Source organism: Apium graveolens, chromosome 3 (assembly GCF_009905375.1).
Source record: "Apium graveolens cultivar Ventura chromosome 3, ASM990537v1, whole genome shotgun sequence".
NCBI lineage: Eukaryota > Viridiplantae > Streptophyta > Magnoliopsida > Apiales > Apiaceae > Apium > Apium graveolens.
The window spans coordinates 104351900-104377745 of NC_133649.1; the positions used below are offsets into that span (position 1 = coordinate 104351900).

Consider the following 25846-nt stretch of genomic DNA (forward strand, 5'->3'; position numbering starts at 1 on the left):
GCAAAGTAGGACAAAAATCGAATATATCTTAGCATATTTCTTTAAATTTATCTGTCACTCTCGGCGGCGTTATATCTTAAGCCATCGCCCCCAGTCCCAGTCCCCCACCAAACACGAGCCACAATTTTGCACACTACAACATATGATTATTCAACTTAATTTAAGTAGCTAATTAGACGCAAAATGTGTGATGCGCAGTGGAATTTCGTAATAAAGCAAATTAAGATGCTTGTATGCTACTGCTACTTGTTCAGAATCACCGTTTATCCCCGGTTGCCGTGAGCTCGTTTATGTTAGCTCATTTTTATTAAACGTTAAATTGTGTTCCAATGCTAAAAATTAGGAGTCCATTTCACAAATTTTAAAATAACTAATTTATAACTTATAATTAATAAGTCAATAAATAATAATAAGTTAAATAAGTTTTTGATAATTTTACTTATAAGTCAAAATTTTATTTACTTAAATTAACTAAAATAATTTTTTTAAGTACAATTATCTTCATTTGTGGATTTTAAATAAAAAAATGTTTCAAAACCTAAATTTTAAAACAAAAATTAATCAAAAAATGAAAAATCAAGATAATTTATAAAAAAATACGTCATTGTTAACATTCAACTTATCTGCTTATTAGTTGCAAATTCAAGTTATAATTTGAATCGACAAACGCTCGTCAATAAATATTTACGGATTTACGGGTTTATAAATAAATAAGTAATTTAATTTTTGTAGGCCAAACATGCCCTGAATCTTATTGATAATATTTATAAAATTGAGTCGAGGGCAGCACCTAGCCACCTACTTTATATATTTACCTCCCTCAATATCAAATTATGGTTCATCAGTTTTTTTCAACAGTAGCGTTAAGTTTCATAAAAAAAAATTCCAATTTTTTTATTAAATAATGTAACTAAATCATAAAAAATTTTGGTTTATGAATGCCTGATAAATTTTAATTTGTGATTTTTTGTGATAAAAATAATATTAAATATGCAACCAATTATACAAGAATTTCTCAATTATATTTGTTGTTATTTTCGGTTGCATCGAGTTTGTTGATTTTGGTATATATAGTTGAAAAAAACCGTGATTTTGAAAAAAAAGATTTTAGAAAATCATCCTTTTATAAAAAAAAATAAAATATACTTTTGCAATCATTTAACAAAAAGGAAGATTTTTTGCAAAAAAAATCTTTTTGAACTGTTTTTAAAAAACCTCCTAAATTGAAATTAACTCATTAATTAAATTTCAATAATAACAATTAATAAAGAAATTTCAATTAAACGAAACAAAGGGTGAGTGACCAAAATACCCACCGTCAGAATATGCATATCAGACATATGTATTCTTTGTAAAAATTTTGAAAATCAGAATACGCATTTCTAAAATGCGCATTTCGTCGATATTTTGGGCACTTTTCCCGCCGATGGGTATTTTGGACAGTTGGAGCTGAAAATTGGTGTATTTTGGGCCTTTTTTCCGAAACAAACGCGTCCCTAATTTATTAAAGAAATGAAATAAGTAGAAAAGAAATGAAATAAAAAGACAGAAAAAGATGGAAACTGGCCTCGTATATAAACGTTGTTGTATTCCAAATCACTTCCAACTCCATCTCTCCTCGTCTCTCTTGCAACCGGATTTTCATTCTCTCTCTCCGGCTCCTATATTCTCTCTCTAAATCTATACATACACCTATACATATACCTATGCATACACAAACCTGTACGTACACACACACATATACATCCCTAACCGTTTTACACCTGTATTCTCGCTAATCTAATCATCTCTCTCTCTCTCTCTCTCTCTCTATTTCATTATGAACTCTCATCATCGCCGACACGCAATCCAATGATCGCCGCCACGTCACCGTCCTATTATGCATAATCCGTTCTGTTGCGGATCGTCGTTTCGCAATCAAATCACTTTCGCGGCGATTACAACATCAACGATGCCGGCGTCATCAATTTCGGGTAGATCCGACCCGATCAGGAATCCGAACAATCAAGTTCACAACAACAACTCGGATTCAATGAATCATGTAGATGTTAAAATAAACGATATATTAGTAGGAAATGGGATTTGTGGAGTGTTACAAAAGTGGGTGAATTATGGTAAAGGATGGAGACCGAGGTGGTTTGTTTTGCAAGACGGTGTCGTTTCGTATTATAAGATTCATGGACCTGATAAAATTGTGATCGATTTTGAGTGTGTTAAAGGATTTAAAGTTATTGGAGACGATTCGCAGAAGAGGATTTCGAGAAGTAAGAGTGTTAGTAATGGTGTTAGTAGTAGGCATATGCATTCTCCTGTTGGTGAAGTTCATCTCAAGGTTTAATTCAATTTGATTTTATTTAATTTTTATCCGATCAATGCTGTTTATGTATGCGTGTATGTATATTGTGTGTATGTTTGATGTGTAGTTGACAAAATGAGAAGTTTCGGGTGTTCATTTTGCATGATTGAGTTTATGTGTGGTTTAACTTTCGATATCAGGTTTATGCATTTTGGAAATTTGAATATGCCTACATTTTAAATTTTGGTTGTGCATTTAAGAACAGCTGTGGAATGAGCTGTGTTTGTGCATTGATGTGGTTGCTTTATAAGCTGATGTGGTTGATTTTAATGATTTTGCTGATGTCAATTAAGATTTTGTAGTAGATACTTTATATATGTTGAGTTTTTTGTGAAGAAAGTTGCTGGTTTTGCGTTCTTAATGTTCTGTTTGCTCCAAGGCTATGGGGGTGATGCATCTGTATATCTAGGAATACTTATGTATATGTTGCATCTGAAGTGGTGGCTGTTCGTTTTTTATTTTGTTTGAAATTTTATTGGTGCATTACAGGTCTCGTCAATTCGAGAAAGCAGGTCAGATGATAAAAGGTTTTCAATTTTCACCGGAACAAAGAGGCTGCACATGAGAGCAGAAACTCAAGAGGATCGCCAGCAATGGCTTGAAGCATTGCATGCTGTGAAAGGCATGTTCCCTCGACTGTCTAATGGCGATTTAATGGCTCCCATAGATAATATTGCTGTTTCAACGGAGAAGTTACGGCAGCGTCTGTTGGAGGAGGGTGTAAGTGAGGCAGCTATCCAGGATAGTGAACAAATAATGAGGAATGAGTTTGCATCCCTGCAGAATCAACTTATTCATGTACGGCAGAAACATTGGCTATTGATCGACACACTGCGACACTTAGAGGTATATAAAATGACTAGTAGAAAAAATCATACTGTTCCATTTCAGATTCTTCTTCAGTAGCTCCTGCACAGACTAGTTCAGACCTCGTGTTAAGTCATTCCTTGAATAAATTTTTCTGCAACTGTACTTGCGTGATTAGTACCCATTTTTCCTTTTGAATAAATTGACTTTAGTGATCGTGAGTTCAGATCTATAAGTTGAATAGCCAGGATGCTGTCTGTCTTGTCAATAGTGGGTTTTTCTAACTTCAATTTGTTCAGTTTAATTTTATTCTCCTGGAGCATGTCAACTATGTATGGGATCCTTGATTGTACTAGGTGTACATTCAAACTATGTAAGATACAAGCTCAGCAAACATACTACATGTGGATGCTTTTACTTCTCTCTCTGTGTAATAAGATGTAAAGGTTACATATGTTTTCAAATTATGGTCTATACATAACAAGATAAGTATCGGACAGTCTACAATTAGTATTTTATATTTTACTTATTTTGTTTAATTTTAGCACAATACATATATTATTATCTTATTTGTATATGTAGTTGAAAATATTTTTTTTGAAATCTATTTGTGGAGTATTAGACTTAACAGTGAAGATCATATCTTCTACACTTCACAAGTAGGTAAAAGTGTGACTACAGAATCTTAACATGGTTGTGCCTGCTCCATTCTGTTATTGATGGGATTTGATCCTCCAGCTCTTTTTAGACTTTGAAGGAGTTGTTTACTAAATTCAACTGGCAGGGGTTTCTCATATTATAATTATGAGAAAATAATGGAAACGACTGATGTGGTGGGTTGGAGTTAGTACCAGCTTTGCAAATTTGGAGTGACAGTAAGGGCTTGTTTACTTGTAGAAAATTTTTCCACTTTTCTATTTTCTGTTTTTATAAAATTTTCCGAAATTTTTATTTCTAAGAAAACAGGTGAAAACTGAGAAAATGTATTTCAAATGCTAAGATAATATATGGTCAGTTTTCTGTTTTCTTAAAAATATTAAATAAATTACTAGATAATTTGAGTAAATATATAGAAAGACAACTAGTAAAACAATTTTAACGTTTCTCAATTTAATTGTACATACATATTTCTTTAACATGTTTAAAATAATTTTTTTAGATAAACTATAAATAAAGATGACAAATAAAGTATAAAAACAGTCTTCTGAAATAGTCTTCTGAAATAGGTTGAATAATGAAACTTTCTAATTATATGAATATATATAATTTTGTAGCTTTTATTAAATATTTCAATTAAGAATTATATACAAAAAATTTGAAGAATCTTCTACGAAATAACTCATAACTATGTTCTAGTCAGGGTTCTCATTTTTATTTATCTAACATATAAATTATTAGTTATTATATTATTAAGCTCCCTCTTATAATGTAAATATTAATATTAATCAAACTAACAAAATAATTGTTAAATTAACTATTTTGAATTTTTTTAATTATAAATATGTCTTGTACTTTTTAATTTAAAAATATGATATTATAGTGTTGAAAATTTATAAGGTCCATTAATTAAGTTAGTACTTTATTGGTTGTTTACTCTGCTACTTTTTTTTGTTAACTTTTTAAGTAAACTTACAAAATTGTTAATTGACCATATAAAGTTAAAAATAATAAAAATATAAAAATGTTTGTGTCTAGTAGGGATAGAAGTGGGTTAGGTTTTTAACTAGCAGCCGTGTTTTTCATTTTTCTAGGTTTAGAAAACATCAAAATGTTGTTTCCCAAACTTTTCATATCTGTAGTTATAATTTGGAAAACATGGGAAAACCGTGTTTTCTATTTTTCCAGTTTTTTGTTTTGAAAATTTTGCATTTGAACATGTTTTAAGATTTTTAGTGGATTCGGTTGTATATTTTTTTGTGGCGATCATGCAATGAAGGTCAAAAGTGTAGAGTTGACAGTAACGGTTATCATCTTTGTGACTTTGTCTAGCGGTTTGTTTTAAGAAATTGAGTTTCTGTTTGGTGGCAATAAAAATATATGTGAATGACCTAGAAAATGGAAATAGCTCTATTCGTAGAAGAATGAGCATGTGATAGTCATTAAATTGAATTACTGAAGAGATATTGTCGAGATAACCAAGCTGATGATATAAGGGTTTTTTTTGTAATCCCTTAGACTGTAGGATATTTCAGTGTCTGCAGCTGGGATTATCTATTTACTTAACAGAGGAATCAAGTTACTAATTTTTTTTTAGCTTTAGATTTAAACGTTTATGCCATGGTGCTAAATCAATCAAGGAAAAGTTAATTTTTTTTCTGAAGGAGCGAGCATTTTTAGCTTTGTCATTTATTTGCTTGAACCGGAGTCTGCTAAGATTTCTTGTTGGTCCAATATGTGTTCTAGCCACTTGTTATGTGTTCCTCGACAGTTCCTCTTTTCTGCCTTCTTTTCTGTCTTTTTAAGACAGTTCCTCGACGTGCATTCTGCTTACTAGTTGATATACTTGACGAGGTTCTTTGTTTATGAAAGTTGTTTGAAGTTTACCTTGGTTATCTGTTTATAATGTATAAGCTAGTATTAGCTTGACAGGAAATTATCATACGTACAAAAGATGCTTGTTTTTAGTATGTTCTTTTATCTGCAAACTTTTGGCTTTGGTATTTAGCCCACTCTCATAACCTCTAGGTCTATGATTTACTTTTACATCAACAAGTTTTTATATTCATTGATCACTGACAGCTCATCCATTTGATTCTGTCGTGTTGTATAGACTGAGAAGGTTGATCTGGAAAACACAGTAGTTGATGAGAGTCAAAGGCAATATAAGGAGGTTGGGCAGTCCTCTAGATCAACACTGGAAAAGTACAGTGGTAAGCTTGCAAAACAAGAAATAAATTTGTTAGAAGCTGCATTATTATTGATTCTAACACCAGAACCCAGTACAATGTACAGGGTCGTTCACCTATCTCGTAAACTTTGTGCTTTTGTTGAAAAGTTTGTCACATTTGAATAAAACTAATAATACTTCAATTCATTTGTACTTGATTTCCATAGCTGGCAGCCTCTCTGTTTTTCTATCTGCTAAAAGTAATGAAGAAAAGGAGACACAGAAGCAACCCCTCCTAAAATGTTATGTAACTGTCTTATTTCTATTCATAAATAACAAAACTTTGGCAATGGATCATAATAGGCTGATATCGATGTTTGGATAGAAACTGAAGCTTGCAACTACTCAGATTATGGATTAGAGATAGATATCGAGGGTGTACATCTTGTGGATTATATTATCATGTGATGACACAATTAACTTACTAGCAAGTGAAGTGCCACTTATTATTAGTAGAGACCATTTTAGAGTGACGGACATCAAGATCTCCTTTGGCATTTTGATGCAGGACAACTTTAAAAACAATGGATTTATGAACAAATTACGGAAACAATTATAATTTATAAATTAGGGTGATTCTAGCTTCCTCGCGAGCTCTTTTTTGTCAGGAACATCTTGGAATCAAGAGCTGCAGAAGAATCACTACCCCTTTAGGAGGAGTTTTCCTGCATCACATGTATATTAAATTATACAATACTGCATGCAACTTTCTTCTGAATTTTTTAGGCATTTTTTCTCTTCTGTGGTCTCATCGGACATCAAGTGTCTTGATATATTTGATTTTTTATTTTTTCTTACATTCAGTAACCTGGAGATGGGAATCAGCCTGTTTAAAATTGTCAGGATTCAGGAATTTATTAGTTCATCAAAACATATCATTATTTGAAAGCAGATAGTTTTGAATTAGTTTATAGTTTGATTTGATATTCTCTACAATATTTAATTATTTTAAGCCCTTTGATTAGATCTTAAAGTTCTTTTAGTTATGTATTTGTTACGCTAATGGGGGGCCATGGGAAATTTATGTATGTTCTGTTTCTGTGAGTTGTCTAATCATGTCATAAGTAGGACAATTTACGATGTAAGTTCTTTAAATTGTAGGGGAAACCATTGGTTCAAACTTTAAACATTAGCATTTAACTCTTCGCTGTCAAATTGCTGAGATTTAAGGAGTCTCACGGTGTCAAAGGTGCTCCTTGTTCTAGATTTTAACTGTCACCCCATTGGTATCACGAAGACGACTAGTCGACGACTACTCAACGCGAAGGTACTCGGGCGCCGAGAGTCTCGAAGCCTGACTTGTCGTCGACTAGTTGACGTGAAGGTCGCCCAAGAGTCTTGTAACCCGACTTGGGGTCTTTATAACAATAATTATGGTGTACCGTGCATATTTTGAACTTACTAGAATATTACTTTTGATTTAAATTATAAAACTAACATGTTCAATTATATTATATATTAAATCAAGTAATTATATGTATAATGAACATTTTGTCGACTTTTTACGACTACTCGAGCGACTTATCGACTAGTCCTTATGAAGGTACTCGGGCGTCAAGGGTCGACTTGGCGCCGTGATAACCCTGGTCACCCCCATCTTTCTTAAATATATATTTATACACCATTATTAATCTATTTTATCATTTGCAGTTTTCTCAGATACCCTGAAACTTGAAATGTATTGCATACTATTGGTTGGTCTTGTACGTTTTAGGCCACAACTGTTCGGAAGAAAATGAATCGAGCAGCCTTATCCTACCGTTGGTCATTAACTAACTGACTTTTTTCAATTCCAACAACGTGCAATTGAAGTTGGAGGATTTAAAGTGAAACAGGCTGAGAATAAGATTAATGTAGTTGCTAGAAATTTATGGATGTTCTCTTTCTATGAGTTGTCTAATCATGTCATAAGTAGGACAATTTATGCTTTAAGTTCTTTAAATTGTGGGGGAAACAATTAGTTCAAACTTTAAACATTAGCATTTAACTCATTGCTGTAAAATTGCTGAGATTTAAGGAGTCTCACGGTGTCAAAGGTGCTCCTTGTTCTTGAGTTTTACTGTCACCCCCATTTTTCTTTTATATATATATTATTATCAATCTATTTTTATCATTTGCCGTTTTCTCAGATACCCTGAAACTTGAAATGTGTTGCATACTATTGGTTGGTCTTGTATTTATTAATTATGTTAGGCCACAACTGTTCGGAAGAATATGAATTGAGCAGCTTTATCCTACCTTTGGTCATTAACTAACTGACTTTTTGCGATTCCTACAACGTGCAATTGAAGTTGGAGAATTTAAAGTGAAACAGGCTGAGAATAAGATTAATGTAGTTACTAAAAATATTTTGTGAAAGCAATCAGTGGGTCAGTAATATATGCATATTGCATAACTTCATGCATAACAGGAAAAGTTGGAAACAGAAATTGTAATATTTATTCTTTGTTTGGTTCTTGTTTTGCTGTATCTGCCATTTTTATTGTTGATTAAGATTTTCTTAAACCTTATTTTACCAGAGGCAAGTGCAAGTGAATCTGAAGATGATAATGAAAGAGTAGACACTGTGGAGGAAGAGACAGATGAGGAGGATAATGCCTTCTTCGACACTCGAGATTTTCTTTCATCAAATTCTTTTCGAAGCAGTGGGTCGGACTATCGAACTTCATCTTTTTCTTCAGATGAAGAAATTAGTTCAGAGTTGGGAGACGGAATTGACCCTTCAATCAGGTCTGCCATTACCAACTTTCCAAAAGTCAAACGTCGTAAGAAATTGCCCGATCCAGTTGAAAAAGAAAAGAGTGTAAGTCTGTGGTCGATGATTAAAGACAATATTGGGAAAGATCTTACCAAAGTTTGTCTACCAGTTTACTTTAACGAACCACTGTCTTCTCTGCAAAAGTGCTATGAAGATCTCGAGTATTCATATCTTCTTGATCGGGCTTATGAATATGGAAAAAGGGTATGTTTTCCTTATGAGCTTCTGTAATCTTCCGTCTTCTCTTCTAAGACACATATTATATTGTTCAGGACATTCCTGATAATCTACTGATCTCTAGAAGTTGCTCCGGTAGTTAAAGAGTTCATGGAATTTGCTTTTATGTAATCAAACCTGCTTACGGAACTCTTGAACAATTTTCTTTTAAAAACTGGTCGTAAAAGCACCTTGTAATCTGTTTCATGCAAGTAATTATAACATACTATGTATTATATGCAAAAATATATAGCAGTAATATTGATAATTATCTTATTGTTCTCAATTATTGCGATGTCTGTGTTCTGTCCTAAATTAAAATATTGGTCTTAACATTTTTTGGAAATTTTCTATGACAGTATGTAGTGAGGAACTTATTGAGTTATTTTATTGCAGCAAGTATCAAGTCACTACAGACACAACTTTGGTGCCGTTTGGATCATGAGGTCTATCCGGTTAATTAAAATGAGATTCTAATACTTGTTTCGTATTGAATCTCATTCCCATTAACTGGGATGGAATCCAACACTCCAAACAAACCTTTTATTTTTCTGGACAATTTTTAACATAATCAATAATAAAAATAGTTTTAAGTATTTGTTTCTGTAAAATTTAGGGAGCCCAGATATGCTCAACCACATAAGCTCCAGGAGCGACTCATAAATTAATTTTTGAATCTGGTAATACGGTTAATGGAACCGTAAGTGGTTGTCATCATCAAGTAATCTCAATCTGACACATGCGCTTGTAGTAATTATATTATACGCACCATGTTATTTCTCATCTTTACAGACATTGAGCATATGACTTTGATCTTCCAATAAAATCTACTATTTAACTGTTGTTAATGTTGTTCGGTAATATTACAATAAGTATCATATACTTTTCTATCTTTAGATGAAACTTGGTGTACTTGACTACTTGATAAGAGTAATTGACAGAGCATTACAATCATGCTGCTACATTGAATTCCTTGTTTTTGTTCAGTTAGTGAGACAAAGAATTGCATAAATAGGCGCCTTGGCATGTATATCAAATTATTCAGCATTGTTACATTGTCTTTTCTTGTAAGTTTTTGTAGTTATTATTTTTTAATGTGCATGGTAGCACTGATTCTGAATACAAGAAATTGGTTTATTGCAACTTATAGCATCCATCTACTGTGCTGCATAGAATGATTGGAAACATAATATAGTAATTGGCGTGTGTCCATTTTTAATCCCTGTATAAAATGATAAATTTGACAAGTTATATACCTAATGAACTGATGAGGTTGGTTTATCTTGTCAGCCTGATGTCGAGTATTGTTCAGTTCATGATTGCATTTTGCTGTTGTATGCATAATACTATTAGCATTTTCTTTTTGTCATTTTTATTATTCCTGATGCTTTTTTTTAATTCATTATTATAGACACGTCTGGAAGTTAGGGCACCTAAATTTTGTATTCCTGTTACAGTGTTACTATATGTTGGATAAATGCAACCTGCATGAGTACCCTATTTTTTATATGCTTGACTGGACTGGACAATTTCTGTTAAATCTTAATAAAGTAAAGAGTTTGACTTGGATCTCTAGGTTTGAAGTAAGTCCTTATTAGATTATAATTCTTTCTTCTTGTAATCCATGTCAGGGTAATAGCCTTATGAGGATCTTGAATGTAGCTGCATTTGCAGTTTCTGGTTATGCTTCTACAGAGGGAAGAAATTGCAAACCATTTAACCCATTACTAGGGGAGACATATGAAGCTGACTTTCCAGATAAAGGCCTACGTTTTTTCTCAGAGAAGGTAGATTGTTATGGCTTTGATTACTGTGAACTTCAGATCGCAATATAGTCTAGTTTTTTGGATACAAGTAAACCCCATTCTTTGGGTCTATCCGAAGGAGGATAATATATATCACCCTGTGTCAGAATTACACAATGATTCTAAAAGGATGTTATTAAAAAAGAAGTAAATAAGGAATATATATGAGGGCTTGTCTCATTTCTATTCTTTCTTTGCCTGCGAGGAGACAGAGAGATACCAATGCTCTTATACTCTTTCTTAGTAAACTATTAATTCGAAGTTAAATATTAACTTTATGATTGGCCACACAGGTTAGTCACCATCCAATGATTGTAGCATGTCACTGTGAGGGGACTGGCTGGAAATTTTGGGGAGATAGCAATTTGAAAAGTAAATTTTGGGGTCGCTCAATTCAACTCGATCCTGTTGGTACATTGACACTGGAGTTTGATGATGGTGAAGTTCTTCAGTGGAGTAAGGTAAAGTTAATAGTTCTTATTTTCTCTTTTTAATGTTTTCTTAAAGGCAAACTTCTTCATGTCAGGTCACAACATCTATATACAATCTTATTTTGGGGAAGTTGTATGTTGACCACTATGGCACAATGCGGATACAGGGAAGTAGTAACTATTCATGCAAGCTTAAATTCAAGGAGCAGTCAATTATAGAGCGGAATCCTCATCAGGTCTCTCTCTCTCTCTCTCTCCAACTTTATAGACAATATTTTTGTTATTGATGAACATCAATGGTCACATGCATTTTATTATGTTGAAATCCTTCTGTTCCAGTGGGCACGGATCAAGTCTCATCTTACATTCTTGTTATATTTACATTAAGGGGATCTAAACCTTTTTTTAAATATTAATTCCCTAAGCTTTTGAGACGCGGGCCTGTTTCAATGCATAGAACTGTTTTTTGTAAATCTTTTTGATACACATTTAAAATCTTAATCAAGCTAGTTTAGTTTTTAGAAAAAGCATGGAGTAGTGGAGATCATAAGACTATGGTCATGTCTGATCCACATATATTGGAGTTTGTGATGCTTAAATTTACTAATTTGATTGTTTTGCAGGTGCAAGGCATTGTACAAGATAAGAACGGAAAGACCGTTGCTACTTTATTTGGGAAGTGGGATGAGAGCATGCATTATGTCGATGGAGACTTTTCTGGGAAAGGAAAGGGCTTTGATCAATCAGAAGCTCATTTGCTTTGGAAGCGAAGCAAACCTCCCAAGTTCCCAACTAGATATAACCTTTCACGCTTTGCTATCACACTGAACGAGATCACCCCTGGATTGAGGGTAATTCTTTTTTCAAGCCATGTTCCAAGTGATGCTTACGGTCGTAATCATAATGTATAGCTTTGTTTCGTGAAAGGCGTCCATTTTAAATTGGGAGATTACGTACCTGAGGTGAACATGTTTTAGACAGTGTAGAAGCTTGCAAAGCACGCTGTGTCAATATGAAGGAGCTTTCTAAATATCTGAAAATTCTGCAAATACTTTTATTCTTCCCTCACTTTTTCTTTATCTCAGGCACAGTTGCCGCCAACAGATTCGAGGCTAAGACCTGATCAAAGATGCCTGGAAAATGGGGAATTTGAAATGGCAAATTCTGAAAAGCTGAGATTGGAGCAACGGCAACGGCAGGTAAATCAAAATGTCTTCTTTTAGAGTTCGTATTATTTTTTAAGTGTGTGCCAGTTTTTAGATCTACTTGGCCTCTTAATTGACAATGGTTAATCATGTTGAGAGATGGTGAGGTGGGAAGGAGGAGGATTTTATTTTTGGATTGAATATGATAACTTCAATATATAAGTAAATATTCCTCTGTGAAGTACTCCCTCCATCCCATTTTAATAGTCCATTTTGCAAAATAAAAATTTTCCAAAATATTTGTCATGTTCTTTAATTCATGCAAATTTTGTAATATTAATATTGACTAAAAGACCATTCTCGCTAATGTCCTTGTATAGAAATTGAAAATGCACATTATTTTATGTCTTTTGTGTGTGTATATATAAATGTGAACATTTACTTATCTCTTGGAATAGATGTAATTAATGTAATGTGGTAAAACTAAATTGAATTATTGTATAAAAAGGAGAATTTTTTTTTGCAATTTTTATTTCTTAATATGTGTGAAATTTGTAAAGTGGGCTATTAAAATGGGATGGAGGGAGTAATTTGTGGTAAAAAATGTTAATTATTGTTTTTCAAAGTGATTCATTTTCATTTTTAATGGTTCAAGTTTATACGTAACTATTGCAAGTATATTGAAGATTCCTATTACAGATTTACTTGTTGATCATGTCAATTTGAATTTGAAGTGAGCTATGTATGAATTTGAAAAGTATAATCGCGACTGGTAGTCTGGTACATACTATAATTATTTATATTTGGAAAGAAAGCCAAGGTTGAACTAAATTGAGTAATGCCCGTGCTATATTGTTCAACTCGTTCAAGAAACTACATAATGAGTGAGATGCATTAATTTTATGAGTGTTTTCATGATTACTCTATATTGAATTGCATTCTCATCTTGGTAAGAGTTTACTATAAAAAGGAGCAAGAAATTCACTTCCAAAGACATAATGTTGTATGGTTTTGATTGTTGAAACAGCTTGACTACCCATGTAAAAATAGATTTTTCCGGTGACCCTGTGATTATGAAGTGTGAAAGATGACGTGTTTCAGTAAATTAGGCTCCTATAAATAATTATGTAAATCATGTTTCATAGTTACTTCTACCTGCTTTGATTATCATGTTTGCACCTCATCTTATGAACTCTGGAATTTTCTTTATAGAATGTGAATTGAGTGTTAATTATCTCGACTAATATGAAATTGTTTCCTTGGGATTCAGGCCCGTAAAATGCAGGAGAGGGGTTGGAAGCCACAGTGGTTTGCTAAGGGTAAAGGAAGTGATACTTACCAGTATATTGGTGGGTACTGGGAAGCTAGGAATCAGGGCAACTGGGACTCGTGTCCTGATATTTTTGGTCAAGTATCTTCTGATCAACTGGTTGACTAAGTACGCCTCACTTCGTGGAACATATCCTTTTTGTGTCTCTCGTAGAAGTAAAGATATCCGACTGTCAAATTTGATGTGAGCCGTAGAGAGTACATGTAACGGCTGCTAATTTTGACATGAGACGTGGTCACGTTGCCCTGTAACATTTGGAAATGAAGGTATTATATGAAAATAATTTTATCTGGTTCCCTTTTGGTAATACCAAGTGTTCCGGTTAAACAAGTGACCCTATGGTTGCAGCCCGTGTTAGTTTTTTGTGAATTTACTGCAATTAAGATAATTGCATATATAAGGAATGCTCTGAGATGAGTTGAACTTCAATTTAGAATCACTGTATTATTAACATTCTTTTAGTTAGTTTTTTTTTCAATAAAATATTCTTTTAGCCGAATCTTGTAAAAATAATGGGAACGGCAAAGTGCTTGTGTTTATAAACACTCAAAGCATCGGTATATTTTCAGTGAAGACTTTTTTTGAATATATTGCCTGTGAGCTGATCATAGCATCAAAGAATAAATATGTATATGTTGAACCTGTAGAGCAGTTTGACTGCATTGACGACTCTAGTAGTCAAAGCAAAATTTGAAATATGTCGCAGTAAGGCTATGTAAAAGGGTTGTAAATGGTTGGAAAAGATGAAGAAGAAGAAAAGTGAATTGGTTGTGTGGATTAAATATGTCTAAAACAGAAAGAACAAGTACGATGCGTTGACAGTGTATACAAAACGACAGACACGTATTGATAAGGGAATTTGAAATGACTGGTGGAGAAAACGATAACTGATGGGAGCATACATATACAAATATACATTATACAATACAAATCATCTATTCTGGGTTGGGGGCTCAAGGCACTGAATCAGTGGCTTGAACATGTTATTGCTAGTGTATGTAAATTATTGATTCGTGGAGTTGGGGGGTTAGAAGATGACGGTAATTAGATCTCATATCCTGAGCAGTGCGGCTCTGCTAGTGCCTAGTACGTAGCAGCAGTAGTAGTATCTTTTAACTCTCTTCATTTTAAGCCTACAGGGCAGCTAAGCTATGCTATGTGCCTATGTTATGGGATTGGATTTACTAGTGTACTACTTTTGCAACAGCTTTTTGATGGACTTGTCCAAATACTACTCTAACTGTACATTTCACAACTTATCTTCTGGATTCAAATGTATGCACACACACGTCTAAAACACGGGACATAGTTTCTTGTGTGTATTGAGAATATGGCTTCAAATCTTGTGCTAACAACACGTTTAATCATTCTAAGATTGACTAGTTAAAATAATACTAGTAATATTACTAATCATTGGACGGAAAAAATGCATAAAAAATAAAATTATTAGGAATAGAAGTAGTACTAGTACTAGTAGTAGTAGTTGGCTTACACTACAACTTTCGACAACTCAGTGCTGTTTATTGTTGAGGCGTACCATGAGTTGGAATCATAAATGGGTGATATTTATTTCTAGTACTAGATTAAGCTTTTGAGGTCAAATTATTTAATTACCTAAAACAACAGTAAGTATCACATAAGTTTCGTGTCCTTTTGTCAGCAAAATCCTGTTGTAGCAGGCAGATCCCCCATTGATTTGTTTGTGAGGGCAGTAAATTCTTCCCGTATTAACGTATACAGTGTATTCTTCGTGGACTCATGGAGTTGCAAGTTACGAGTTGGTCGCCGCTAGCAATACGCTCCTAATTAATTTCGTATTCAAGAGTATCTATCTCCACTTTTTTTGTTGCCGCGAAAATTCTCACAGCTAAAAAATTACTCAAATTTATCAAAAAATTTATACTAAATTGCAACATGTCATGCAAACTCGTATTTTTGTAAATATTTTCAAAGTAAAAGTAGTAATTTTACAAAAAAATTCAGAATTTGGCAACATCACAAATAATTTTCAAAATCTTTTATTTTTTGATAAATTCGCTTAATATTTCCATGAGTAAATTTTAAGTTTTTTTGTAAAATATAAAATGTAACCGACATAACCGATTTATGTTTTCCTTAGTTTGTATCTAATGTAAAATATGCAAAATTATCTATTTTTGTGCTCTCCATCGATCAAATAGTATAAAGGTTTGTCTAGTGTGTTCATACACACATGCTAAATACTAAAATTTATAAATTTAAAATATTTTAATATACAGTTATTGTGAATGCATGGTATATTACTATTAAGAAGTGTTAATTAATAAAATAAATTAAAATTATAAAAATTTGTGTTTATCGTAATCACATGATCAAACTATAGAAAAGTCGATAATATAATCGCGCACAATGTCAAAAATGTTGTCTTAGGAAACTTTATTAGTAAAAAAGTGTGTTCTAGTAAACTTTATACGAATAGTATAATAATGGAGTAATCCCTAAGCATCTCAAATTATGTGGTTAAGAAATTTCTGGCACAAAAAATAAAATAACCTGCGGGGTGCTTAAGGTCCCACGTGGCAACCCCAAAGTATTTAATTGAGATTCACCTTTGGTCTCTCATATTTGTATGAGAAATAAACAGGATTAGGTATTTAATTGCCGTATTTATATTTGATTAGTTGAGATGTGAGGGTGGCAAATAAAGGTGGACAGCACACGTGGAAGGGGGTCTGAGTCTGGACCGAGTGAGAGGGGACATGTGGCGTCCAAATATTGTCAATCTTCGAAAGCAACCACTGATGTGGGGTTAACTCGGACAGCTAAACCCCGAGTTGATTGGGTCCACAACGTGCTAACTCGGGTCCATGTGGAACCCGCTCCTAAAGCGACTGTTTGGATGTACCTTTATTTTACTCTTTCATTTCATTTCCCAGTCTCCTCTGTTTCTGTTGCTTATCCAAATATCTCCATCTTATTTTATTACTTTTATTATTATATTTATAACTTTTCGTTTGAATATAGGTATTGTGCTTGAATATAATACACCGGGCCATTGCATTACTGTCCTCCATTGGACATTAAGTAATTTAGGCCGGAGTAATAATATTATAGCTAGTGTTAAATTAATTATTAAAATTTTGTCTCAAATAACGTAATATTATAAGATATTTTTATTGATGTAAATTAAGTGAATATAAACATGCACCTAATTAATTTATAATTAATTAGATCACGAAACACGATATTTAAATTCATATTAATTATTAATTTAAGACATCTAAAATTATTTTTTTAGTTCATCCCCATTATTTACTTTTATTGATATTTTAAAATATACATCAAACGACAAATTTAAATATTGATTAGTTGTACAGACCTAAACATATTTTGAAAACTACCAAGGACATAAAAAAAAAAGAGGTCTGCTCATGAATGAATCAATCAAGTCCATATAATTTCCCTACTTCTCTCCTTGACTAAAGTCCACTTCGGTTTTTAATTTAGGGTTCCAATCACCTACTTTATTCTTCATTAAATAGATCTACAATTTATTTTCATTTTTATTTCCGAGGTTTTTCAAAAGTTACGAATAAATATTTTTTTGAATGAGATTCAATCCTTTGATGTGAGATCTTATTAGTACAATAAGATTATCCCATCTTTTTGGGTGTTATATAACTTGTTTAAAGTATTTGTGTGTTTTACTGTTAATTTTGTTGATAGTGATTTATATGATTTTTTTTGGGAAATAGAAGAGGTGATTAGAAATAACTCTATTTCAAAAATATCATGAACATATACATGCATATATATAATCATTATTAAATTATTTTATTTTATAATTTTAAAGCAACAACTTTCATGTTTTAAAATTTTCAAATATTTTATATATAAAATACAATAACAAGGGGGGTTCCTTGAGCAAATTTAATATAAATATTCTAATTAATATGCATACAATATTCATTTTACTAATGGTACTCATTTTTTTTATAATGACTCATTCATTTTTACATAATAATACTTGTATTTATATTTAACCCACTTTTATACAGCAATATTTAATTATTAATATTTATTATTTTTTTTAACAATTAATATATATTCACATATTTATTGTAGACTATTTTAATGATAAACCGTTACATTAATAGTTATATCATCCCATAATACATTTAATAAAATCTATTACATAATTAATATGAATATTTATGTATAACTTATTATTATATAGTGATTATAAATACGTGCATAAAATATACTCCCTCCGTCCCTCCCAAATGTTTACATTTGGGTGGGGCGCGGAGTTTAAGAAAAATGATAAAATAGTGGAGGAAAGTTAAAAAAGTGAGTAAAGTAGTGGGACCGATTAATATTATATGTATAAAGTGGGTATAGTGGAGAGAAGTAGTGGATGTAGTTATTTTAAAAATTATAAAAACCTTACCATTTTTAGAAAGTTTTGAAATGTAAACAATTGGAAGGGACATCCAAAAAAGGAAAGTGTAAACAAATGGGAGGGACAGATGGAGTATTAATTAATACATACATACAAATATACCTATATGTCGGGTTTCTAGGCATAAAATGCAAAGAAAAAATAATATAACAAATCGTAAAAACAGAAAAATCGAAACCACCACAGGATCCATGCGGAAATTGATATTTAATTCGTATGAGATGTTTATCTTACGAAATTTTACGATTATGGTTGTCTAATAAATGTCATTGCTTTAATCGATTACCACGTATCCCGCCGAGCGATCTACGTCGTATATGTATTTACACGAAAAGTTGAGCGGAGGAGGCGTATACTAGCACAGAAAAACTAAATCTGTTCTTCTTCCCCCCCCTCTCTCTAGTTGCTAGGATTATATTTTATCTAATAAAATCGTAGCCCACTTAATCGGCTAAGAAGTGATTATATATGAGAGAGATTAAAACGAATTCTAACTCTAATCTAACCTATATTCGTAGTTGCTATATAACTAAGAATTACTTAATTATCAAGCAACTGAATTTCAATATTATTAACAATTGTAAATTTGAATATCATTACTTAATTCGTATTTTCAATTTAATTCAAATCTGAATTCAAATTAAATATTCCTTTCTTTGTGCGATCATATACGTTATTATTATTGTAACAATAATTTTAATATCTCATATTAAAATTATAAACAATGAGCGACATCTAGTGATGCATCATTGCTAACCAAGTAATAATAGTTAAATCAGTGATCGATTGAACCTTCCGTGAATAATGTGCAATGTAATATAATCCCGTTATAGATTAAACTAGAGACATGTAATGTGTCATACTCATTATAGTTTAATACAAGTTTACTTGATCAATGAGTAAACTATCATCAAATCAATATTTGAGTGCGTCCACACATTTCATAGTCTGGCTCACAAGAGCGGTCAATAATATCACTCCTCAAAATAGGAGGGATCAATCCTTTATAGATCATTCATATTTCTCATATGATCATAATATAACCGAAGTACACTTTTATCATTACCTAGTCAAAGGTAACTTTTAATGCAATCAAACTACATCAATCCTCGTATAGAAATATAATGATTTTTAAGTCTAAGGATCATTACATCATTATCACTGTGATAATTACTTATGACACAATAAACATTTGAATCTCACATTGGGTATATATAACACAATGTATATTTACATATGCATGTGTTTCGAATTTAGTATCACTATACCTATGATTAATGAGATGCGATAATCAGTCAACAAACACAGTAGTCTTAATGCATTATTATTGTCTTAATAATAATACTCGGCCAGGGATCTTGGGAATATTGCTATTATTCTCATAATCTCATTTCTAAATCACGTACTTAGAGATATAGAATGCATATCATATTCCAAGAATATATTTATTAATCTAACATTTATATTGTAGTAAATTAGACATAATAAATTATCAAGAGAATAATCGATTGAATATAAACATTAATAATCCAAATATTATAATATTGTCTCTAGGGCACAAACACAAAGAATCTCCCACTTGCACTAGAGCCAATCACTCATGTATCTAATACCCATAAAACTAGTATGATCTTCGTGCTTCTGCTGCGACAAAGCCTTAGTCAGTGGGTTTGAAACATTATCATCCATATGCACTTTACATATATGTATATATCCTATTTCATTAATCTTTCGAAGAAGGTTATATCTCCTAAGTATATGCTTTACCCGGGAATGAGATCTTGGTTCCTTAGCCCGCGCGATGACTCTATTATCATCGTAATAGAGATCAACTGGATGTACGATCGATGTAATCACACTAAGTCCCGTTATAAATTTTCGTATCCAAGTAGCCTTTTTGGCTGCTTCACTGGCCGCGATATACTCAGCTTCTATTGTACAATCGACAGTTGTCTCTTGTTTTGAACTCTTCCAGCTTACAACACCTACATTAAGGAAAATCATAAAACCTGACTGAGATACCGAATCATCTATGTCTTTATGAAAGCTAGCATCAGTGTAACCCTTTACTACTAACTCCTCATCTCCTCCATACAGCAAGAATGAATCTTTAGTCCTCTTAAGATACTTAAGAATATTCTTGACTGCTGTCCCTTTACCTGGATTAGACTGGTACCTGCTCGTCATGCTCAAAGCATACGAAATATTAGGACGGGTACATATCATCACATACATTATATATTCAAATTCCTAAAGCATATGAAACTTTGCTCATACGACCCTTATCATCTAATTATTTAGGGCAGTTATCCTTTGAGATCACATTCCCATGAGTGATGAAAATGTATCCTTTCTTTGCCTCTTTCATCACAAAATGATGTAATACTTTGTCAATGTATGTACCCTGACTTAAGCTGATTAATCTCCTTGATCTATCTCTATAGATCTTGACCCTAATATATAGGTAGCATCGCCAAGATCCTTCATTGAGAAACTATTTTCAAACCAAATCTTAACAGTCTGTAAATAAGGTATTTCATTCCCTATTATTAATATGTCATCTACATATAGTCCTAAGAATGCCACATGACTCCTACTAACCTTCTTGTAAACACATAGTTCATCTTCGTTTTGAATAAATCCAAACTATTTGACTATTTCATCAAAATGAATATTCCATCTACTTGATGCTTGCATCGATCCATACATAGATCGAAGCAACGTACAGACCATCTTAGCAAATTTTGGATCGACAAAACCCTCAGGTTGTATCACGTATACATCCTCTTCAAGGTTCCCATTTAAAAAAGCGGTTTTGATATCCATTTGCCAAATTTCACAGTCGTAGTAAGCAGTTATTCCTAGCAAAATACTAATGGACTTGACCATAGCAAGTAGTGAGAAAGTCTCATCATAGTCTCTATCATGAATTTGTTTGAAACATTTTGCCACTAGTCGCGCCATATAGGTATGTAGTTTAATTATTATTTTTAATATGATACAAATAAGTTCAAGTTCACACAAATATAATAAAATAAGAAATTTCATGTGTATAAGTACAACACAAACTTGTATTGACAGTAAGTTTTGTATAACTCATCAATAACATCTATAACACACTAGCACACAAAATAATTATGATCACATTTCTAACATATAAACACACAAAATAAATTTGAACAAATAAATACTTTATACATAGTTAAAATATGCACATGCACCACACTGGGTAAATATTACATTGTGTTTAAGTAGTGGACCTCCAAGATTTTATTTTACTCTATCACCTAAACCGATTAATGCACCATTTTCTTTTTCAAGTAATGATTCAAAATATATGGAAGAATACAAATACACACACATACACACAAATACATATATATAACATATGATCATGCTGGCTTATATCGATATTTGCTTTTCTCTTTACGCGTCATAATGTGAACAAATGGTATTCACTAAAACGGATAATCCTGAGAAGGTTTCCGTATAAGATGTGAGCAAGAGGCTCCTAGCATGCCCAAAAATGTGTGTTTATTAATCTTAAACAAAGGAGGGAGGAAATTTATTAAAGAGAGAAAATTTAAGAAGACTTAAAATCAAATAATGGTTATAAAACAAAAATTATATGTGAACAAATAACTATATTTTACAATAGTTCAAACAATCAAAAAATATTTCTATTGTAACCCCCATGAATTACCCTCAACAGTGGATGACAAAAAATACCATTATTTAGGACTGTAAGAGTGTGTGTATGTGTGTGTGTTGTATGTGTGCGTATCGAGTGTGTATTGCAGACGATAAAGTCACCACCGTCGCGGTGGTGGCGATGGTGGCGAGTGGAACATGAAAGGAAATAGAGGAGATTGAGGGCGAGATATTGTGAGAGGAAGAGGAATGGGAAAGGAGATTGGGGGAGAGATCGAGGAGAGAGGAGTCGAGAGAGAGGGGGAGAGGGGGGGGGGAGAGAGAGATGCAGTGCTGATGGTAGGTTTCCACGAGATTCGGTGACAGCGACCACCATTAATGGTGGTGAGGTCGAATGGAAAGTAGGAAGATGATGGCGAAGTTGTAGTTGTCAAAGTGGAGATATCGAATTAGGTGGATTTATAGATCATGAAATGGGGAGTTTAAATCGGGTAGAAATGTACGAAAGAGTACTTGCCAAATTTTTGGTCGTCTGTGGTGAAGAAGATGATGAAGTATTTTGATCGGATATTTTTGTTATTTCTTTGATTGAATAATATTATTGTTCAGTTATAAGTGGTCAATTTAATGGCATATGTTTTGGCCCTTTAGAGCCAAATGTGCCACTAAATATGGCTTGTTTGTCTACTTTAATTAGATTATCTTATTTATTATATATTTTGACCTTTTGGAGCCAATCATGTGTCATTTTATTGACTTATTTGTCTATTTTAATTAGATTATCTTATATATTATTTTATTTCTTTTAGGGTCTAACTAAATATTTCCTTTTGTTAATTCTTATTTCATTTTTTCATTTTTATGACTTATCACATGTACATTCATTTTATTCTAATAAATTATTATCAGATATAATTTTTTTTTAATATATTCTCCTTGTTTCATTCGTTCTTATTTTCAGGATGATTGGAAAAGTTTTAATTTGTATCTTCTTTTTATCTAATGAGGGACCTCAGAGTACAATACAATTTAGTTACAAATTTTGATGACACGAGGGGTTTCTTACATTTATCAGAAGATATTAGTTTTATTAATTTTGTATAAAATTTACTTTGTAGAGTGCATTCTTTTTCCTCCCTGAGTTTTTTTCATAAAGTTTTAATTTTGCGGGGTTTTAAAAAGGCTTTTTTTGTGGGGTTACAGTTTCAGAAATTAAGATTTTATAATCTAAATTTTTGATAACATCTATGCATGACCTTTGGTTAAATGATAAGTTTTGTGAATGGAATATACGCTCATATTGTATTTTGGATACAATTTATTAATGAAACCGTTATTTCCTTTAAAAAAAATACCATTATAAATGTTAACTACTAGAAATATTGCATCAGACATCGGTTTTTACCCGATGTTAAAATTTTTTTGAACCGATGTCTTCGCGTGTGATGTTAAATGTCATCATCGTTTAACATCGATTTTTAGCTACACAACACTTTACAGATTGTATATGATGTATTTGCCCTAAATTTCAACTATAATTGCAATATTTCTAACTGAATACTAGTATATTATAAGCTACATATTCATTAAAACATGTAGCCTTCAAACTATATTGAGCCGTTTGTTAAAATAATCTGAAAGAACGATATCTATAGTATACATCAACATTGGTTGCCTTTATAAACTGATGTGAAAAACATGGTAAGACATCAATTTTTTTCCTAAGGGTGATGTGAAACGTAACATAATAACTCCAGATCATTATAAAACCGATGTCAAAATGTAACACATTTAAAGGATAAGACATTGGTTTTCTTTCGGCACCTGATGGGAAATAGTAGTTAATAACATCAGATATTTTTGAAAAGCGATGTCTACTATGAAACATTTAAAATTTAAAGACATCAGTTGTTAGATATTGAATGCAACACAGGGGATGAATGTGTTTCTTGGATTTTTAGCCTTTTTAAACTTGTTTGGATTTTAGGTGAACATAGCAGTTTAGATTTTGCAGAGATATTGTGTTTACAGAAATAATCAACAAGCACGGTATTTTCAAAACTCACTTAATTTGTATTAATCAAGTTGGTCTTTCTACAAATTATGTCTTCTTAAGAAAATAAGAACTCGGCTTCTATCTTGAGAGAATATAATAAAATCTAGATCAGTTTGTTTTCTAGTGAACTAAAGACCAGTACTTGCGTTATAGACTAGCAACACGGGTTTACAAGATTTGTACTAAAATTTACTAGACTACTTTCTAAAGCAGCCTTTTTTGATTTACATTTCGAGCTTAGAAGATCTGTGTAGAATCTTGTAGGTCTGTGACTATCCTTTGTCTAGTTAATCTTGGCCCTTGATCTTTTATTCTTCCAGCTACTTTGTAGACTTTTTAATCTAGTGAATAGATCATTTGTTGGCTGATAATCTTGAATATATAACTTGTCTGCATTCTGAATTTGAGAGGCATGTCAAGATCTCCAGTTTGTTCTATAGAGAAGTAACATCTCGATAAATATAATGACTTATCGAGATCTCTGAGTTCTTTATAAGTATACTTGACTTGTCGATGTCTTTAGATCCTTGCATGTGAAATGACTTGTCGATATGTCTGAGATCTCTACATGTAGAATTTACTTGTCAATATCTCTGAGATCTCTATATACACATTTTGACTTATCGATATCTCTGACATCTCTATATGAAAAATTGACTTGTCGATATCTCCAAATCTTCACATCTTCATGTGACTTGTCGATATCTATGAGTTCTCTACGTACATAAATGACTTGTCGATATCTCCAATTCTCTACATCTTCATTTGACTTGTCGATCTCTCTGGGACTTCTCTATAAGCCATCTTGGAGTTCTCGATAAGTCATTATGGACTTCTCGATAAGTCATTCGGGACTTCTCGATTAGTCATTCTGGACTTCTCGAATGACTTCTCAATATAACTTGATCTGTGACTTGTCAATATCTTGACTTAGAACATTTTTCATAGAACAACTTTATTCAACTCCAAGCTTTTTCACCTTTCTTTGAGGCATAATCATAGTTTGATCTTCTTCCAGAGTTTATTCCATAGCTTGAACCTGTTCATAGAAAAATTCCTCAGTTTAATCTTCTAATCTTTTTACAGACTCAAGAAATACAATACAGAATATAAATTTAGATTATCATACAACTTAATCTTAGAGTTGTCAATGTAACTCAGTCTTGTTATTGTACAGGCATGTCTTGCACAATAAACTCCCCCAATTTGTGAGAAGATTGCTTATCACAAATTCATGCCTGATAACAAGACTAACCCCAAGCTAAAATTAAATACATAAAAATTGATAAAGTTACAAGTACAAATTTTTATACATTGAGTAGTTACATCAGTTCAAACATTACAGATACCAGGTAAATTTTTCATAGCCTGGTTCTTTCCTAATGAGGTCCTTGAGATTTACTAGCACTTGGAGCTCTTCAATTATTTATGTCCCTCTTAAGGCTTCTACCAGCTTAAGCCATTCTTATAATGAGTAACTGTTGAGGTAACCAACTATGAACCTTGAAAATCTGTCAATTTGAATGTTTAGAAAATGTCCATATTTTGATATTCTACTCAGCCCCCTTTCCTTGAGTTCATTTAATCTTTGTTCAAACATCTCTATCTCTCTAGCATACTACCTTTCCCTTTCCTCCTTCTCAACCTTTATTCTTGCATGTCTTTCATTCCTTTCTCTCAGACATTAAAACCTTCCACATTCTTGTACTTGTATCCTTGTCCTTCATCAAGATAATCACTCTCTTCAATTATGTGGTTGAGAATGTTTCCATTACTTCCCTGCTAAGCAAAATAAAGGAGCCATTCAAATAGTAGATTATGACTTCTGACAAAGAGACAACCCAAACTTTGACTATTTCTTTAGACAGTTGTTCAATGTAGTCATCATCTGTATGCTCATGTTTAGAGGCAGAAAATCATCTTGATTGAAGAAGTTCCAGATGACACCAACATCAACTTGTAT

General features: G+C 32.4%; 1 protein-coding gene across 1 annotated transcript; it reads left to right on the forward strand.

The window, feature by feature from the left end:
- The first annotated feature begins 1593 nt into the window (after positions 1-1593).
- Positions 1594-14031, forward strand: LOC141712664 (oxysterol-binding protein-related protein 1C-like). The gene is made up of 10 exons (XM_074515687.1): positions 1594-2332; positions 2846-3202; positions 5934-6033; positions 8570-9012; positions 10656-10811; positions 11123-11290; positions 11356-11496; positions 11884-12111; positions 12346-12459; positions 13676-14031. The coding sequence occupies exons 1-10, from the start codon at positions 1880-1882 to the stop codon at positions 13841-13843; spliced, it is 2328 nt and encodes a 775-aa protein (XP_074371788.1). The 5' UTR covers positions 1594-1879; the 3' UTR covers positions 13844-14031.
- Positions 14032-25846: the final 11815 nt, after the last annotated feature.

Coding starts and splice junctions, on each gene's coding strand:
- LOC141712664 (XM_074515687.1), top strand. CDS start 1,880: ATGCATAATCCGTTCTGTTGCGGATCGTCGTTTCGCAATCAAATCACT. Junction 6,034..8,569: donor AACACTGGAAAAGTACAGTG/GTAAGCTTGCAA, acceptor TTATTTTACCAG/AGGCAAGTGCAAGTGAATCT. Junction 9,013..10,655: donor CTTATGAATATGGAAAAAGG/GTATGTTTTCCT, acceptor AATCCATGTCAG/GGTAATAGCCTTATGAGGAT.